General features: G+C 45.8%; 1 protein-coding gene across 1 annotated transcript in view; it reads right to left on the bottom strand.

Annotated features, from left to right (window-relative positions):
• Positions 1 to 18,247: 18,247 nt before the first annotated feature.
• The window catches only part of LOC109885636 (procollagen-lysine,2-oxoglutarate 5-dioxygenase 2), a gene marked incomplete in the record, with an annotated part of 186,510 nt that continues 184,620 nt past the window's right edge, over positions 18,248 to 20,137 (bottom strand). The window contains 1 exon segment of the mRNA XM_031796901.1: positions 18,248 to 19,261. Within this exon segment, the coding sequence (XP_031652761.1) occupies positions 19,106 to 19,261 (156 nt within the window).

Raw genomic sequence — 20,137 nt, forward strand, 5'->3', positions numbered from 1 at the left:
CACTAGCACTGTATTGTCTAATAACTTCATTACTGAGGAGATATGTACTTACCCCAACTGTGATATGTGGTTGTCTCACCCAGAAATCTTCAGATGAATACACCAACTGTAAGTCTCTATGGATACGAGCCTCTATTACATGACTAAAATGGAACAGGAAGACAGACAGACAGACAGACAGACAGACAGACAGACAGACAGACAGACAGACAGACAGACAGACAGACAGACAGACAGACAGACAGACAGACAGACAGACAGACAGACAGACAGACAGACAGACAGACAGACAGACAGACAGACAGACAGACAGACAGACAGACAGACAGACAGACAGACAGGGTATAAAAGTAGACACACACAATCTAGTCCACACACAATTCAGTCCACACACACTCCAGTCCACACACACTCCAGTCCACACACAATTCAGTCCACACACACTCCAGTCCACACACAATTCAGTCCACACACACTCCAGTCCACACACAATTCAGTCCACACACAATCCAGTCCACACACAATCCAGTCCACGCACAATCTAGTCCACACACAATCTAGTCCACACACACTCCAGTCCACACACACTCCATTCCACACACACTCCATTCCACACACACTCCAGTCCACACACAATTCAGTCCACACACAATTCAGTCCACACACAATCCAGTCCACACACAATCCAGTCCACGCACAATCTAGTCCACACACAATTCAGTCCACACACACTCCAGTCCACACACACTCCAGTCCACACACAATTCAGTCCACACACACTCCAGTCCACACACAATTCAGTCCACACACAATCCAGTCCACACACAATTCAGTCCACACACACTCCAGTCCACACACACTCTAGTCCACACACAATTCAGTCCACACACACTCCAGTCCACACACAATTCAGTCCACACACACTCCAGTCCACACACAATTCAGTCCACACACACTCTAGTCCACACACAATTCAGTCCACACACACTCCAGTCCACACACAATTCAGTCCACACACAATCCAGTCCACACATAATCCAGTCCACGCACAATCTAGTCCACACACAATCTAGTCCACACACAATTCAGTCCACACACACTCCAGTCCACACACACTCCAGTCCACACACACTCCATTCCACACACACTCCAGTCCACACACAATTCAGTCCACACACAATTCAGTCCACACACAGTCCAGTCCACACACAATCCAGTCCACGCACAATCTAGTCCACACACAATCTAGTCCACACACAATTCAGTCCACACACACTCCAGTCCACACACACTCCAGTCCACACACAATTCAGTCCACACACACTCCAGTCCACACACACTCTAGTCCACACACAATTCAGTCCACACACACTCCAGTCCACACACAATTCAGTCCACACACACTCCAGTCCACACACAATTCAGTCCACACACACTCTAGTCCACACACAATTCAGTCCACACACACTCCAGTCCACACACAATTCAGTCCACACACAATCCAGTCCACACATAATCCAGTCCACGCACAATCTAGTCCACACACAATCTAGTCCACACACAATTCAGTCCACACACACTCCAGTCCACACACACTCCAGTCCACACACACTCCATTCCACACACACTCCAGTCCACACACAATTCAGTCCACACACAATTCAGTCCACACACAGTCCAGTCCACACACAATCCAGTCCACGCACAATCTAGTCCACACACAATCTAGTCCACACACAATTCAGTCCACACACACTCCAGTCCACACACACTCCAGTCCACACACAATTCAGTCCACACACACTCCAGTCCACACACAATTCAGTTCACACACAATCCAGTCCACACACAATCCAGTCCACACACAATCCAGTCCACACACAATCCAGTCCACGCACAATCTAGTCCACACACAATCTAGTCCACACACAATTCAGTCCACACACACTCCAGTCCACACACAGTCCAGTCCACACACAATTCAGTCCACACACACTCCAGCACACACACAATCCAGTCCACACACAATCCAGTCCACACACAATCCAGTCCACGCACAATCTAGTCCACACACAATCTAGTCCACACACAATCTAGTCCACACACACTCCAGTCCACACACAATCCAGTCCACACACAATCTAGTCCACACACAATCTAGTCCACACACAATTCAGTCCACACACTCTCCAGTCCACACACACTCCAGTCCACACACAATTCAGTCCACACACACTCCAGTCCACACACAATTCAGTCCACACACAATCCAGTCCACACACAATTCAGTCCACACACACACCAGTCCACACACTCCAGTCCACACACACTCCAGTCCACACACAATTCAGTCCACACACACTCCAGTCCACACACAATTCAGTCCACACACACTCCAGTCCACACACAATTCAGTCCACACACACTCCAGTCCACACACAATTCAGTCCACACACACTCCAGTCCACACACAATCCAGTCCACGCACAATCTAGTCCACACACAATCTAGTCCACACACAATTCAGTCCACACACAATTCAGTCCACACACACTCCAGCACACACACAATCCAGTCCACACACAATCCAGTCCACACACAATCCAGTCCACGCACAATCTAGTCCACACACAATCTAGTCCACACACAATCTAGTCCACACACAATCTAGTCCACACACAATCTAGTCCACACACAATCTAGTCCACACAACACATTCCAGTCCACACGCAATCTAGTCCACTACAGTCCATCCTTTCACTACCCCCCTCAGCAGAGATCCTTCACTACCCATACAGCAGAGATCCTTCACCTCCCAATCAGCAGAGATCCTTCACTACCCAATCAGCAGAGGATCCTTCACTTCCCCCTCAGCAAGAGATCCTTCACTACCCCCTCAGCAGAGATCCTTCACTACCCCCTCAGCAGAGATCCTTCACTACCCCCTCAGCAGAGATCCTTCACTACCCCTCAGCAGAGATCCTTCTATACCCATACAGCAGAGATCCTTCCACCTCCCAATCAGCAGAGATCCTTCACTACCCAATCAGCAGAGATCCTTCACTTCCCCCTCAGCAGAGATCCTTCACTACCCCCTCAGCAGAGATCCCTTCACTCCCCTATCTCACTACCCCCTCAGCAGAGATCCTTCACTACCCCCTCAGCAGAGATCCTTCACTACCCCCCTCAGCAGAGATCCTTCACTACCCCCTCAGCAGAGATCCTTCACTACCCCCTCAGCAGAGATCCTTCACTACCCCCTCAGCAGAGATCCTTCACTACCCCCTCAGCAGAGATCTTCCTACCCCTCAGCAGAGATCCTTCACTTCCCCTCAGCAGAGATCCTTCACTACCCCCCAGCAGAGATCCTTCACTACCCCTCAGCAGAGATCCTTCACTTCCCCCTCAGCAGAGATCCTTCACTTCCCCCTCAGAAGAGATCCACTAAAACAGTTGTCCAGGACACATCTCAGGCCGATTACAGATCAGAATATTCACCATGAGGCTGAATACCAGGTCTGAATATTCACCATGAGGCTGAGTACAGGTCTGAATATTCACCATGAGGCTGAATACAGGTCTGAATGTTCACCATGAGGCTGAGTACAGGTCTGAGTATTCACCATGAGGCTGAATATTCACCATGAGGCTGAGTACAGGTCTGAATAACCACCACAAAAGTGAAAAGCAACTTAAAATGTGAAAGAGGGCACAGATCTGGTATTGACAGTAGATCTGGTATGTTGTCCATGTGCCTCTTCTATTCCTGGAATCAGGAGGAGCAGTATTACCATATCTGTGGTCTGAGTGCTGGTTGTGCCCTAGCCTGACAGACTGCTGTGGAGGCCAGGTCAGAAAGCAACATCACCACCAGACGTGTCCTCTCTTTCATCCTCCCAGCTGGTAAACTGGTGGCACCGACAGTAAACAGACCATAAAACATGATGGGCACCGCCCTCTCTCTCTCTCTCTGTCTCTCTCTCTCTCTCTCTCTCTCTGTCTCTCCCTCTCTCTCTCTCTCTCTCTCTGTCTCTCTCTCTCTCTCTCTCTCTCTCTCTCTCTCTCTCTCTCTCTCTCTCTGTCTCTCCCTCTCTCTCTGTCTCTCTCCCTCTTTCTCTCTCTCTCTCTCTCTCTCTCTCTCTCTCTCTCTCTCTCTCTCTCTCTCTCTTTCAATCTCTCTCTCTCTCTCTCTCTCTCTCTCTCTCTCTTTCAATCTCTTTCAATCTCTCTCTCTCTCTCTCTCTTTCAATCTCTTTTAATCTCTCTCTCTCTCCTTCTCTCTCTTTCAATCTCTCTCTCTCTCTCTCTTTCAATGTCTCTCTCTCTCTTTCATTCTCTCTCTCTCTCTCTCTCTCTCTCTCTCTCTCTGTCTCTCTTTCAATCTCGCTCACTCTCTCTTCAGCTTCTTTCTCTCTCTCTCTCTTTTCAATCTCTCTCTCTCTCTCTCTCTCTCTCTCTCTCTCTGTCCCTCCCTAAGCGCAAGTGAAGTAGATAATAAACAAAAGTGAAATAAACAATGTAAATTAACAGTAAGCATTACACTCACAAAAGTTCCAAAATAATAAAGAGGAACCAGCTTGTTTCGTGGACTCTTCTCCAGGTTCATCTCTCTGTAGGTGAGGCCTTTGTCATGGAAGGTTTGGGAATCGCTTCCTATTATTTTGTGTTCTACGTTGTACACAGAGGATATTTTTGCAGGATTCTGCATGCAGAGTCTCAAAATGATTAAAGTATTTTTTTCCAGATCCTAATGGGTATGTCGGATTTTATGTTCCTTTTGATGGCATGGAAGGCCCTTCTTGCCTTGTCTCTCAGCTCGTTCACAGCTTTGTGGAAGTTACCTGTGGCGCTGATGTTTAGGCCGAGTTATGTATCGTTTTTTGTGTGCTCTAGGGCAACAGTGTCTAGATGGAATTTGTATTTGTGGTCCTGGCAACTGGACCTTTTTTGGAACACCATTATTTTGTCTTCCTGAGATTTACTGTCAGGGCCCAGGTCATTAGCCTTCAGATTCTAGCAGGGTCAGGTGCTGCAGACTGCTTTAGTACCCTCACTAAATGGTTTATATTTATGTTGAAGAGGGTGGGGCTTAAGCTGCATCCCTGTCAGCCCTGTGGAAAGAAATGTGTGTGTACCAATTTCACATTTGCTCAGTACATTGTTTTCACTGAGGAAATGTACGAGTCTGCTGTTAAGGATAACGCTGAGGTATTTCCCAGGGCTGCTGTTGACACATATCCCACGGTAGTTATTGGGGTCAAATCTGTCTCCACTTTTGTGGATTGGGGTGATCAGTCCTTGGTTTCAAATACTGGGGAAGATAACAGAGCTGAGGATGATTTCTGTCACACACGGATTTGTTTCACCTGTCTTTGTGTTTGTCTCCACCCCCTTCCAGGTGTCACCCCACTTTCCCCATTATCCCCTGGGTATTTATACTTGTGTTATCTGTTTGTCCTTTGCCAATTTGTTTTGTTCGTGAAACCTACCAGCATTTGTTCCCTTGCTCCTGTCTGTTTCTTGCTCCTGGTTCCAAGTCCTTTCCTGGTTTTGACCCATCTGCCTGCCCTGACCCTGAGACTGCCTGCCGTTCTGGACCCTTTACAACCTGTCTGGATTATTGACCCCTGACCCTGACCCTGAGACTGCCTGCTGTTCTGTGCCTTCCTGACCCCACCTTTATGGGTTATTGACCCCTGACCCTGAGACTGCCTGCTGTTCTGTGCCTTACCCAATCTTCTCTGGATTACTGACCCCTGCCTGCCCTGACCCTGAGACTGTCTGGATTATTGACCCCTGACCTTCTCTGCCTGCCTTTGACCTGTCATTTGCCTCCCCCTGTAATAGAAAGAAACGTTTGTTTCTTCTACACCGTCTGCATCTGGGTCCTAAAACGTAATGTTTAATTTAGGATACCATCAACCCCACGGGCCTTTATGGGTTGGAAGGTTTGTCTTTTGTCCTGTAGTTCATTCAATGTATTTGGATAATCCAGTGGTTTCTGGTCTTTAATAGTTGATTCTAAGATTTGTATGTGATCATGTATATGTATTTGATGTTGTTATAAAGCCAAAAAGATTGGAGAAGTGGTTTATCCATACATCTCTATTTTTGATAAATCTTAATGTTGTTGTTTGTCAATTTGCATATGCAGGTTGAATTCGTGGCCTGTCGTATGGTAATTTGATAAAACGCCAATTTTACATTTGCTCAGTACATTGTTCCACTGAGGAAATGTACGAGTCTGCTCTTAATGGTAACGCAGAGCATTTTCCAAAGGTTTCTGTTGACGCATATCCCACGGTAGTTATTGGGGTCAAATTTGTGTACAGTTTTTTGGATTAGCGTGATCAGTCCTTGGTTCCAAATATTTGGTAAGATGCCAGAGCTGAGGATGATGTTAAAGAGTTTATGTATTGCCAGTTGGATATTTTGGTCTGTATATTTTACCATTTCATTGAGGATACCATCAACACCACAGGCCTTTTTGGGTTGGAGGGTTTGTATTTTGTCCTGTAGTTCATTCAATGTAATTGGAGAATCCAGTGGGTTCTGGTCTTTAATAGTTGATTCTAAGATCTGTATTTGATCATGTATATGTTTTTGCTCTTTATTCTTTGTTATAGAGCCAAAAAGATTGGAGAAGTGGTTTACCCAAACATCTCCATTTTGGATAGATAATTCTTCATGTTGTTGTTTGTTGAGTGTTTTCCAATTTTCCCAGAAGTGGTTAGAGTCTATGGATTCTTCAATTACATTGAGCTGATTTCTGATGTTCTGTTCTTTCTATTTCCGTAGTGTATTTCTGTATTGTTTTAGTGATTCACCATAGTGAAGGCGTAGACTCACGATTTCTGGTTCTCTATGTTTTTGGTTGGATAGGTTTCTCAATTTGTTAACTTTTTTTTTCATTCTTCATCTAATCTTTTGGCATTCTTGTTCATTTTCTTAGGCTTTTGTTTGTCCTCAGTGGATGTGTGGGGGTTGTCAGGAGATCATGAGAGCTGACAGGGGGGCTGTTTGGAGGCGGTGGGGTCTGTCTGGCAGACTCACTAAACACACATGCTTCATTTGTAAATGATGTCTGAGTGTTGGAGTGTGCCCCTGGCTTTCCGTAAATAAAAAACAACAAGAAAATGGTGCCATCTGGTTTGATATATATGGAATTTGAAATGATTTAAACTTTTATGTCTGATACTTAAGTATATTTAAAACCAAATACTTTTAGACTTTTACTCAAGTAGAATTTTACTGGGTCACTTTCACTTTTACTTGAGTCATTTTCTATTAAGTTATCTTTACTTTTACTCTAGGATGACATTTGGGTACTTTTTCCGCCACTGGAGGAAGATATTGTCTGGACCAGAATGTACCGTATACCACACTGTACTGTAATCACAATTTCTCTCTAACCACCCAGCACTTAGGGGGCCACACTTTCTTGGCACACAGGCTTCACATCAGGCTCTCTCTCTGTCTCTCCTTCTCTCTCTCTCTCTCTCTGTCTCTGTCTCTCTCTCTCTGCCTCCCTCTCCTTCTCAATTTAATTCAATTCAAGGGCTTTATTGGCATGGGAAACATGTGTTAACATTGCCAAAGCAAGTGAGGTAGATAATATATAAAGTGAATATATAAAGTGAAATAAACAATACAAATTAACAGTAAACATTACACATACAGAAGTTTCAAAACAATAAAGACATTACAAATGTCATATTATATATATACAGTGTTTTAACAATGTACAAATGGTTGAAGGACACAAGATAAAATAAATAAGCATAAATATGGGTTGTATTTACAATGGTGTTTGTTCTTCACTGGTTGCCCTTTTCTCGTGGCAACAGGTCACAAATATTGCTGCTCTTATGGCACACTGTGGAATTTCACCCAGTAGATATGGGAGTTTTTCAAAATTGGATTTGTTTTTGAATTCTTTGTGGATCTGTGTAATCTGAGGGAAATATGTCTCTCTAATATGGTCATACATTGGGCAGGAGGTTAGGAAGTGCAGCTCAGTTTCCACCTCATTTTGTGGGCAGTGAGCACATAGCCTGTCTTCTCTTGAGAGCCATGTCTGCCTACGGTGGCCTTTCTCAATAGCAAGGCTATGCTCACTGAGTCTGTACATAGTCAAAGCTTTCCTTAATTTTGGGTCAGTCACAGTGGTCAGGTATTCCGCCGCTGTGTACTCTCTGTTTAGGGACAAATAGCATTCTAGTTTGCTCTGTTTTTTTGTTAATTCTTTCCAATGTGTCAAGTAATTATCTTTTTGTTTTCTCATGATTTGGTTGGGTCTAATTGTGCTGTTGTCCTGGAGCTCTGTAGGGTGTGTTTGTGTTCGTGAACAGAGCCCCAGGACCAGCTTGCTTAGGGGACTCTTCTCCAGGTTCATCTCTCTGTAGGTGATGGCTTTGTTATGGAAGGTTTGGGAATCGCTTCCTTTTAGGTGGTTATAGAATTTAACGGCTCTTTTCTGGATTTTGATAATTAGTGGGTATCGGCCTAATTCTGCTCTGCATGCATTATTTGGTGTTCTACGTTGTACACGGAGGATATTTTTGCAGAATTCTGCGTGCAGAGTCTCAATTTGGTGTTTGTCCCATTTTGTGAAGTCTTGGTTGGTGAGCGGACCCCAGACCTCACAACCATAAAGGGCAATGGGCTCTATGACTGATTCAAGTATTTTTAGCCAAATCCTAATTGGTATGTTGAAATGTATGTTCTTTTTGATGGCATAGAATGCCCTTCTTGCCTTGTCTCTCAGATCGTTCACAGCTTTGTGGAAGTTACCTGTGGCTCTCTCTGTCTCTCTCTCTCTCTGTCTCTCTCTCCATCTCTCCTTCTCTCTCTGTCTCTCTCTCTGTCTCTCCTTCTCTCTCTCTGTCTCTCTCTGTCTCTCTCTGTCTCTGTCTCTCTCTCTGTCTCTCCTTCTTTCTCTCTCTCTGTCTCTCTCTCTGTCTCTCCTTCTCTCTCTGTCTCTCTCTCTGTCTCTCCTCTCTCTCTCTGTCTCTCTCTCTCTCTCTCTGTCTCTCTCTCTCTCTGTCTCTCTCTCTGTCTCTCCTTCTCTCTCTCTGTCTCTCTCTCTGTCTCTCCTTCTCTCTCTGTCTCTCTCTCTCTCTGTCTCTCCTTCTCTCTCTCTCTCTCTCTCTCTCTCTCTCTCTCTCTCTCTGCATGCCGGGAGTGATTGGTGCATGCTGGGAATTGTTTGAGTGAAGGAGTGCGTGTGTTGTGGAGAGTTAGATATTCACAACTTTCTTTCGGTTTGCTATTTCTTGGTGGCATTTTTTTTAAATGCATGATTAAGGTTATTATTTTTGTTGTGGTAGAATTAAGTACTTTGTTTTCGTATCGAAATTACCCTGATTTTGGCGGGGATGGCAGCCCGAATGGGGATGCCGTCCCTGTCACTTCGGCATGGCTTTAGGTGTGTTACTGAAGCTGCTGTCACGGTGGAGGAGATTCTGGTCGCCGTAGGAGAGAAGGTAGGATATGAGAATATTGCTTATGCATCCCAGATGAATAAAGCTGTGGTGGTATTTCTTAAAGAAGACTGTCTAGTTGATCGGATGGTTGAGCATGGTGTACTTCTTAAAGAAGAGTGTCTGGTTGATCGGATGGTTGAGCATGGTGTACTTCTTAAAGAAGACTGTCTAGTTGATCGGATGGTTGAGCATGGTGTACTTCTTAAAGAAGACTGTCTAGTTGATCGGATGGTTGAGCATGGTGTATTTCTTAAAGAAGAGTGTCTAGTTGATCGGATGGTTGAGCATGGTGTACTTCTTAAAGAAGAGTGTCTAGTTGATCGGATGGTTGAGCATGGTGTATTTCTTAAAGAAGAGTGTCTGGTTGATCGGATGGTTGAGCATGGTGTACTTCTTAAAGAAGACTGTCTAGTTGATCGGATGGTTGAGCATGGTGTACTTCTTAAAGAAGAGTGTCTAGTTGATCGGATGGTTGAGCATGGTGTACTTCTTAAAGAAGACTGTCTAGTTGATCGGATGGTTGAGCATGGTGTACTTCTTAAAGAAGAGTGTCTAGTTGATCGGATGGTTGAGCATGGTGTACTTCTTAAAGAAGACTGTCTAGTTGATCGGATGGTTGAGCATGGTGTACTTCTTAAAGAAGACTGTCTAGTTGATCGGATGGTTGAGCATGGTGTACTTCTTAAAGAAGAGTGTCTTGTAGATCATGTGGTTGAGCATGGTGTATTTCTTAATGTTTATTCATGTTACGCCGCTTTTTTCCCTTGTAAACAAGGGTAACGATTTCAAATGTACCACCGTTTATTCCTAATGAGCTATTGGAGCGCGAGTTATTGCGCTTTGGGAAGTTCACCAGTTCAATTAAGGTTGTCCCGTTGGGTTGCAAACACCCGGCGTTGAAACAGGTAATGTCATTTCGGCGACAGGTGTTTATGTTTTTGGACTCACCGGAGCAGACTTTAGAGTTATCGTTTAAAATCAAGTATGACAATAGATTGTATATGGCTTATGCTAGTACGGGTAGTCAACGGTGTTTTGAGTGTGGGGATGTTGGTCATAAGCGACATGCTTGCCCGAAAAGGGAGAAGGCAGAGGGAGGGGCACAGGTGGTCATCGTAACGCCTGGGCCCTCTGATGTAGAGAGAGGTGAGCTGACAGCGGTAGAGCAGCCACAAGCACCTGTTGCTGAGGAACAAGTTATCCGTGTTGAGGGCACGGGGTTGCAACTTGTATTAGAAGGAAATGTTATGCTACAGAAAAGTATTGTTGTAGAAGGTAAGGATGTATCTGAAGAACCAGTTCCTCAGACTGGTGAGCAGGTGCCCAGTATGAGTGCTGGGGTAAAGGAGGGGGTTCATGTGGAGCTAGGCTCCCAGGGAGTGTAGGAGATGCCCACTACGAGTGCTGGGGTTCCTGTAGAGCTAGGCTCCCAGTTAATGGAGGAGATGCCCACTACGAGTGCTGAGGTTCATGTGGAGCTAAGCTCCCAGGTAGTGGAGGAGATTCCCAAAACGAGTGCTGGGGTTCATGTGGAGCTAAGCTCCCAGGTAGTGGAGGAGATGCCCACTACGAGTGCTGGGGTTCCTGTAGAGCTAGGCTCCCAGTTAATGGAGGAGATGCCCACTACGAGTGCTGGGGTTCATGTGGAGCTAAGCTCCCAGATAGTGGAGGAGATTCCCACTACGAGTGCTGGGGTTCAGGTGGGGCTAGTCTCCAAGGTAGTGGAGGAGATGCCCACTACGAGTGCTGGGGTTCATGTAGAGCTAGGCTCCCAGTTAATGGAGGAGATGCCCACTACGAGTGCTGGGGTTCATGTGGAGCTAGGCTCCCAGGTAGTGGAGGAGATGCCCACTACGAGTAATGAGGTACAGGTGGGGCTAGTCTCCAAGGTAGTGGAGGAGATGCCCACTATGAGTAGTGATGTACAGGTGGGGCTAGTCTCCCAGGTAGTGGAGGAGATGCCCACTATGAGTATTGATGTTCAGGTGGGGCTAGTCTCCCAGGTAGTGGAGGAGATGCCCACTATGAGTAGTGATGTTCAGGTGGGGCTAGTCTCCCAGGTAGTGGAGGAGATGCCCACTATGAGTAGTGATGTTCAGGTGGGGCTAGTCTCCCAGGTAGTGGAGGAGATGCCCACTATGAGTAGATTATTTTGATGTTGATAAGTTTGTGAGGTCAGCTGTGATGTTACAGAAGACGGTGGGGTTAGACCAGCTGAGTGAGAAGAAGCGGTTTCGCTTGAGGAAATGTATTACTGCTGTTGCAGCAGCAAAAGTTAGTGGGAAACGTGTTCAGGTTAAGAGAAGAAAAAAAAATAATGATGATGATCATGCTTCATAGGGTGTCTTTTTTCTCGTTGGTTTCTCTGTGGGCTCTTCTGCTTTTCTTTTCTCTTTTCTACATGGAGGTACTAAGGGTAGGTTCTCTCAATATGAATGGGGGAAGGGACAGGAATAAGAGGGCTTGGGTATTAGAAGTAATAAAACATAAAAGGCTTAATGTAGTTTTCCTACAGGAGACACATAGTGATGAAGAAAATAAGGTTGACTGGGGTATGTGGTGGGAGGGGCAGCATGTACTCAGTCATGGTACTAATTTCAGTGCTGGGGTGGCCATCTTGTTTTCCTCAGGCTTAGGGGTGACTGTGGTATCTACAACAGAGATTGTCATGGGTCGGGTTTTACTGGTCAAGGTGGATGTTTTTAAATTTTTTTTATTTATGTTTCTGCTCCTAATGAGGGTACAGAGCGTATTGCTGTATTTGATCAAATAAAGGAAACCTGAAGACAGTGTGACCAAGAGGGGTGTATGGTTTTAGGGGGGGACTGGAATTGTACAGTGGATTTTACTGTTGATCGCACCGCTGAAGAACCTCACCTGCGGTCAGCCACTTGCCTGTCTGGCCTATTAAATGAGTTTGAGCTTTCTGATGTGTGGAGAGTAAGGAAATGCAAAAGTTAGGCAGTACACATGGCTAAAAATTAATGAAGGTCGTGTCAGTGCAGCAAGGTTAGACAGGTTGTATGTATCTGAGCAATAATGTAGTAGGGTTGGAAAGTGTGCCATTACTCCTGTGGGATTCTCTGATCATCATATTGTTACTGTTGATATTCACTTGTCCTGTCCACGAAGGTCATCACCTTACTGGTATTTTAATGTTAAATTGTTACACGATTGCATGTTTTGCGACAGGTTTTTGTTGTTTTGGGAAAAATTGAGGGTTATAAAGGGGAATTTTGAGTCCTTGAGACAATGGTGGGAGGTTGGGAAGGCCCAAATACGAGTATTTTGTCAACAGTATACTGCTCTGTCTCAAATTGAAGTTAAAGAGACTATCAAGGCCCTTGAACAGGACATCAAGTCTATTGAATTGAAGCTGCTCACTCAGAACGACCCTGGACTAGTCATGAATTTACAGGACAAGAGACATGAACTGAGGTCGTTTCTGCATGAAAGAGTGAAGGGTGCCTTGATTAGGTCTCGTTTCGCTTCCCTCAAGGATATGGATGCTCCTAGTGCTTTAAAAAAAAACCTAGGACAGTTGAAATTTCAACGTAAACAGATGGTCTGCCATCGTCTCCCTGATGGGAAGGTGACCACAAATGACAGTGAAATGCGTCAACATGCCGTGGATTTCTACTCGTCCCTTTATAAGGTGGAGGATTGTGACTCTCTGTGTACTGAACAGTTGTTACACGGTCTTCCTCAATTGGGACCTGAGCAGAGAGTCGCATTGGACGCTGACATTACACTACAGGAGCTGTCCACAGCAGTTATGCAGCTCTCAACAGGCCGAGCCCCTGGCATCGATGGTTTAATATCTGAGTTTTATAAGCACTTTTGGGGGTCTATTGGGGAGGATTTTTATGAAGTGCTGTGTGAATCTTTTCATGAGTGTTCTCTTCCTGTATCTTGTCAACGTGCGCTGCTTTCACTGTTGCCAAAAAAGGGGGATTTGGCTCTCATAAAAAATTGGAGACCTGTTGCTTTGCTGTGCGCAGAATACAAAATTGTTTTTAAATGTCTCTCAAACAGGTTGAAAGAGTATCTGTGATTGTTGGTCCACAAGGACCAGTCCTACTGTGTACCTGATCGCTCTATTGTTGACAACTTGTTTATGATAAGATATGTTTTAGACATTTGTAAACTGTCTGATGTAAATGTGGGTTTACTTTCGTTGGATCAGGAGAAGGCTTTTGATCGTGTGGACCATCAGTACTTGTTTAAAACAATGAAAGCCTTTGGGTTTGGGGATGTTTTTCTGTCTTGGGTGAATTTACTGTATGCTGGGGCCTCGTGTATGGTGAAGGTGGGAGGTGGTTTGAGTTGCCCCATCCCTGTCCAAAGGGGCATCAGGCAGGGATGCCCAATTTCAGGGCAGTTATATAGTCTGGCGATTGAACCAATGCTTTGTTTTTTAAGAGCGAAGCTTACTGGTTTCTCTGTGCCAGGTGTAACGAAGGGTCCCACGATAGCACTGTCTGCGTATGCAGATGACGTGATAGTTTTTATTACAGGGGGTGAGGATGTTAAGGTTCTCTCAAACACTTTAAAGGTGTATGAGGGGGCCTCCTCAGCTAGAGTCAATTGTGGAAAGAGTGAAGCGCTGTGGGCAGGTCAGCTTCAGATGGGGTCCACTCCACGGTTACCAGTGGGGCTTCAGTGGGGCAGAGATGGAATGAAGACTTTGGGGGGTTTTCTAGGCTCCGATGTCTTTCAGAAAAAGAACTGGGAGGGTGTAGCGGAGAAAGTGTGTGCCAGATTGTCAAGGTGGAAATGGGTGTTGCCCCAGCTGTCTTATAAGGGACGGGTCCTGGTAGCTAATAATCTTGTTGCCTCTACCTTGTGGCACAGACTAATGATTTTACAGCCACCAAAGGGTCTGATACAGGAGCTTCAGAGGACCCTTGTCAATTTCTTCTGGTCTGGACAACACTGGATTAAAGCTGCAGCCCTGTACCTGCCACTGCACGAGGGTGGGCAAGGCCTGGTGGACATCTCCTCTAGGATCACGGCTTTCCGGCTCCAAGCAGGCCAGAGATTGTTGTACAGAGACTGTTCTAGCTGGGTTGAAACAGCCTACATATTGATGAGGAGAGCGGGATGTTTGGGGTTAGACAGGCATCTTTTCCTCTTAAAGCTGGAGGGGGGTGATTTGACTGGTCTGACTCCATTTTATGAGTCTGTTATGCAGGCTTGGAGAGTCTTTGTCAAGTCCCATAAGGCCGGCACGCCACCAGGGATGTGGCTTTTTGAAGAGCCTCTTTTTCACAACACTGCCATCCAGTCCCGTGTTCTGGGTTCAGCTAGCCTACGTTCATGCCTGTTAGGCGTGGGGTGTACCAAGCTGGGTCATCTGATGCGGAGCAGGAGCAGATCGTTGGAGGAGCTGGGAGAAAGAGCGGGGATCCGATCATCTCGCCTACTGAGGAAGGTCGTCGATGAGGTCTGCGACTCCTTGCCAGTGCTTCATCTGCAGTATGTGACTGACACTTCCAATTCTGATCGGTGGAAGGAGGATCTGGATTATGTGTTCCCTGCACTGATTGTTAGTGCTGCGATGGGGGCATTTGAAGAGGACGTAGGGATGCTGCTTTCCTTCGATACCCCGGAGCTGGGGGAGTTCAAGGAGGTGGGAAAGAAGGCCATGTACAGAATATGTGTAAAGGTGTCCCATGCCTCTTCCCTGGAAGGGGTAAAATCGACGAGGTGGGAGGATGTGCTTGGTCCAGGTGCCTCTCCAAAAGGCTGTTGGCGATCATTATATAAACTGCCTATTGATAAGAGGACAGCTGACCTCCAATGGAGGATAATACATGGAGCTATAGCCACTAACATGCATCTGGTACACCTGGATCCTACTGTTGGGGAGGGGTGTCCATTCTGTGCTGAGTCTGAATCTCTGGCACATCTGTTTTTACTGTGTCCCAGGTTGGTTGGGATGATTGAACTGATCACTGATTGGTTGTCAACGTTGGGAGAGATTTTCTCTTCCCAACTGTATATATTTGGGCCAAAGTACAGGTTCAGTCAAAAGGGTGTAGTTGTGTTGCTTAATTTTGTGTTAGGGGCAGCAAAATTAGCGATATGGAAGACCCGAAAGAACAGTATTCGGGGACAGGGGTCTGTGGATGTGGTGGGAATGCTGGAGGGGATGTTGGCAGCGAGACTAAGGGTTGAGTTTGCCTATTATAAACTTGTCAACAATATCGATCTGTTTTTGAGTATATGGGGTATTCAGAGGCTGTTGTATGTAGTTACTGTGGAGGAGGAATTGGAGTTGTTTTTAATTGATGTGTAACTGTGGTTTTGTATGAGTATTTATTGTGTGGTGGGCCCCCAGACCCAATAAAGAGTATTTAAAACTCAAACTCTCTCTCTCTCTGTGTCTCTCTCTCTGTCTCTCCTTCTCTCTCTCTGTCTGTCTCTCTCTCTCTCTGTCTCTCTCTCTGTCTCTCATTCTCTCTCTGTCTCTCTCTCTCTCTCTGTCTCTCTGTCTCTCTCTCTCTCTCCATGACTCTGTATCAGTATTGTTGCTGGTAAATTAATTGCCTCAATGAGGTGCCAATGATGTGGACATGGATTAAGCCCCCCACACCTCTCTGATTCAGAGGGGTTTAATGACTAGGTATCCCTTTACCTTTCTTTGATGTATGTGTTTTCATGTTTTCTGAATCTGAATGTGCTTGGTGTGTTTCAGGGAGCTGGTAGCCTCAGTTTATTAGATATGATGGTTTCCTGGGCTGGCCGGTGGGATCAATGACCCCCTTCAGAGAGCTGGACCAGGGCCAGACCCAGTTAGACTGGAGGGAAAGCTGCTCCACAAAGGACTCTTTCACCAGCAGGGAGCCATGTGTCTAATGCCTGACCTACACCCCCCCCTCCCCCTCCTGCACCTCCGCCACTTCACAACGCCTTCTCCAACATCCAGGCTGGCCAGGAAGCAAGCGGCAGGAAAGTTACGTACACCCAGTCAGGGATTCCTCTAGTCCTCCAGAACACACACACCTCAGAGAGAACATAGGCCCCACGAGAGAGGGAGGCTACAGATCCACCCAGCTTTAAACCCTCAGTCTAATGAGATATACAGTCAGGTCCATAATAATTTCTTCTGTTTTTCAACACCAAACCCACCACTGGTGTGCGTGGCCAAAGAGCTCTATTTTCATACGACATGACTGTAACACCAGTTCCAAACCAATTGCCATGAATCAAAGCCCAGGCACTGCTGTGGTCAGATGACAAATAGAGCTGCTCTCTTCTGTAAGCTATGGTGGTGGGTCTTTCCACTGGTCCTTGTTAAGGTCAACAGCATCACAAACATCACCAAGTACCAGGATGTTTAACCAAAAACCCTGTTTGCCTCTGCCAGGAGGCCTCAAGTGGATCTTCCATCCAGACAATACACCCGAGCAAAATACACAAATAAATTGTTAATTTACCATAAAATCAGCATTTTACGATGGCCTTTTCAGTCTCTGGACTTGAACCCAGTTGAAAACCTGTTATTTGAAGAACATTTTAATCCTTTTTCATTTCGGAAGTTACGATCTGGCAGAGTAAGCTGATCCAGGACCTGTGTTTTAAGAGTAGATAGAGATAGGAAGTGGCAACTGTGTCTCTGTGTACACTGCTCTGAGGTCAGTTACGGGCCAGGGTAATTCATAACAAGGATGATCTCACTGCTAGAAGTAAAATGGCGTCCGGGCGAGATAAATAAACACACGGGCCCCGTTAGCGCCGCCCAGGTGGTGTGACGGTCTCTCTCTCCAACTTCCTGCTGCCCCCAGACACCCAAATGCACATCCACACACCCTCTTCCTCCAACTACTTCCACTTCCACCAACTTCTCCCTCCTCCAACATCTTCCTCTCCCTCCAACTTCACCCTCCAACTTCTCCCTCTTCCTCCAACTTCTCACTCGTTCTCCAACTTCTCCCTCTAACTGTGTGAAGTCTGTAGCTTGCCTTCAGGTGGTTAGCATGCATTTGTGCCCACTAATACTCTGGGTAAACTGAACTACACTGAATCTTCACTCTACACAGTGTACTGAATCTTCACTTTACACAGTGTACTGAATCTTCACTCTACACAGTGTACTGACCCTTCACTCTACACAGTGTACTGAATCTTCACTCTACACAGTGTACTGACCCTTCACAGTGTACTGACCCTTCACTCTACACAGTGTACTGAATCTTCACTCTACACAGTGCACTGAATCTTCACTCTACACAGTGTTATGAACATCGACACAGAGACAGTACAGACCCCCACCCACCTCTCAATGAAGCATAGTACCACTCCCTAGCCAAACTGGGGTCATGCATTCTTCACTGCCAGTGATTGATTCTGCACGTGTGTGTGTGTGTGTGTGTGTGTGTGTGTGTGTGTGTGTGTGTGTGTGTGTGTGTGTGTGTGTGTGTGTGTATTGGTGAGGGGTGATTAAGAGGGATGAACTGTTCTTGAGACATTTTTTTAAAACACAATAAGGGTGAACAGATTGGCATTTCTGATGAAGTGAGTCTAAATTCCATCCACAGATTGCAATCTTTTCCTTGAAGCAATGCAGAGAAAAAGAGAATTGAATGTTGGTGACGGATGGCTTCAAGCTAATAGAAGTGACAATAGAGGGGGAAACTACAAGCTGTTCGTAGCTAGAACACGTCTCCTGTTGACTATCGGGTCATCAAGGATCATTTCTCCAAACAAAAAGCAGTTGAAGGGAAGTGAGGAAAAAAAAATCGCTATTCACGTTTGTTTTTTTAAAACATATTTTATTCCGTTGCCATCAATTTCACAATAAGTTAACTTAGGTTCAAAGTTCATTCACAACAACTTTCAGAGAATGTAAACATCTCTAAAATGTTTCAGTTCAGGAAGGAAACGACATCAACGCCTTATTGTCCTGCCATGTAAACAATCATGTCAAGTAAAATATTGTTTGACAATATCGAACTAGAAATCCAGAATCCATATTAAATTCCGATGTCATATATTTTATTATCTCGTGTGCTAAGTCACCAAAAATTAAAATATATTTCCTTGGACATGTAGGTCATATTAACATCAGGTAACAAACTGCAACCCAAAGTTTACAAAAAGGTGTAGACAGAACATGGAAAATGGTTTCAAAACTAGACAACTTAATGTGAAACATACAAACAAGTAATTGAATTAAAACAGCTAAGACAAGCCAGGAATGCCCGTTGGCATTAATCCTTAACACATAGATTTTTTCCTTAAGAGTATGGGTTGGATCGCTGACTAATAAATAATGATTATTACAGTAATAGAGTGAAGATGAAGATGAAGAAGGAACCTAAACCGCTGACTGACAGTGATGACATCACGTCCCTTCATGACACCACACTCTGTTTGACAGAGAGTTTCAAATGAAGGGGATCGTCTGACTCTGGCATGACATTACCCACAATTCCTTTGTCTTTTTAAACTATTTATTTCTTTATTTGTACAGTAACTGGCATCAGTAAAAATGTATAAAGTACAACATGAGGCACTTTATCATTTACAAACAAAATAGATCAAATTTAAACACAACTTTTTTTTTTTTACAAAAATGAAACCTGATCAAATCCTATGCTAACGTAGTGTAGAGTTCAAGGGTCGATGAAGGAGACAGCAATGTAGCGAGTTCCGTTGGTGGTGGGCAGGCCTTCGTGGAGGTGTGTCAGACGGCCTGGGTGCATGAAACTCCAGCCCTTCCTGGGAGAATCTACGGAGCAGTTATACCTGTGGAACCGACAGCCTCCACCCTGGAGAGAGAGAGAGAGAGAGAGAGAGAGAGAGAGAGAGAGAGAGAGAGAGAGAGAGAGAGAGAGAGAGAGAGAGAGAGAGACAGAGAGAGAGCGAGACAGAGAGAGAGAGAGAGAGAGAGAGGGGGGGGGGGAATCTAGTGAGCAGTTATACCTGTGGGAAATGACAGCCTCCACCCTGGAGAGAGAGGGGGGGGGGGGCGAGGGAAAAAGGGGGAGTAGAGATATAGAGAAAGAGAGAGAAGGGGGGGACAGAGAGAGCAAAGGAGGGAGGAGAGGGGGGGGACAGAGAGAGAAAAGGAGGGAGGAGAGGGGGGGGGGGCAGAGAGAGAAAAGGAGGGAGGAGAGGGGGGGGGGTGGAGAGAGAAAGGAGGGAGGGAGAGGGGGGGGTAGAGAGAGAAAAGAGGGAGGGAGAGGGGGGGACAGAGAGAGAAAAGGAGGAGGAGGAGGGGGGGGGGGGCAGAGAGAGAAAAGGAGGGAGGAGAGGGGGGGGGGGGGGGGGGGGGGAGGGGGGTGGTAGAGAGAGAAAAGGAGGGAGGAGAGGGGGGGGAACAGAGAGAGCAAAGGAGGGAGGAGAGGGGGGGGAACAGAGAGAGCAAAGGAGGGAGGAGAGGGGGGGGAACAGAGAGAGCAAAGGAGGGAGGAGAGGGGGGGGAACAGAGAGAGCAAAGGAGGGAGGAGAGGGGGGGGAACAGAGAGAGCAAAGGAGGGAGGAGAGTGGGGGCCAGCGGTGGATAAAGTACCCAATTGTCATACTTGATTAAAAGTAAAGATACCTTAATAGAAAGTTAATCAAGTAAAAGTGAAAGCTACCCAGTAAAATACTACTTGAGTAAAAGTCTAAAAGTATTTGGTTTTAAATATACATAAGTATCA

This window comes from Oncorhynchus kisutch, linkage group LG18 (assembly GCF_002021735.2).
Source record: "Oncorhynchus kisutch isolate 150728-3 linkage group LG18, Okis_V2, whole genome shotgun sequence".
Classification (NCBI taxonomy): domain Eukaryota; kingdom Metazoa; phylum Chordata; class Actinopteri; order Salmoniformes; family Salmonidae; genus Oncorhynchus; species Oncorhynchus kisutch.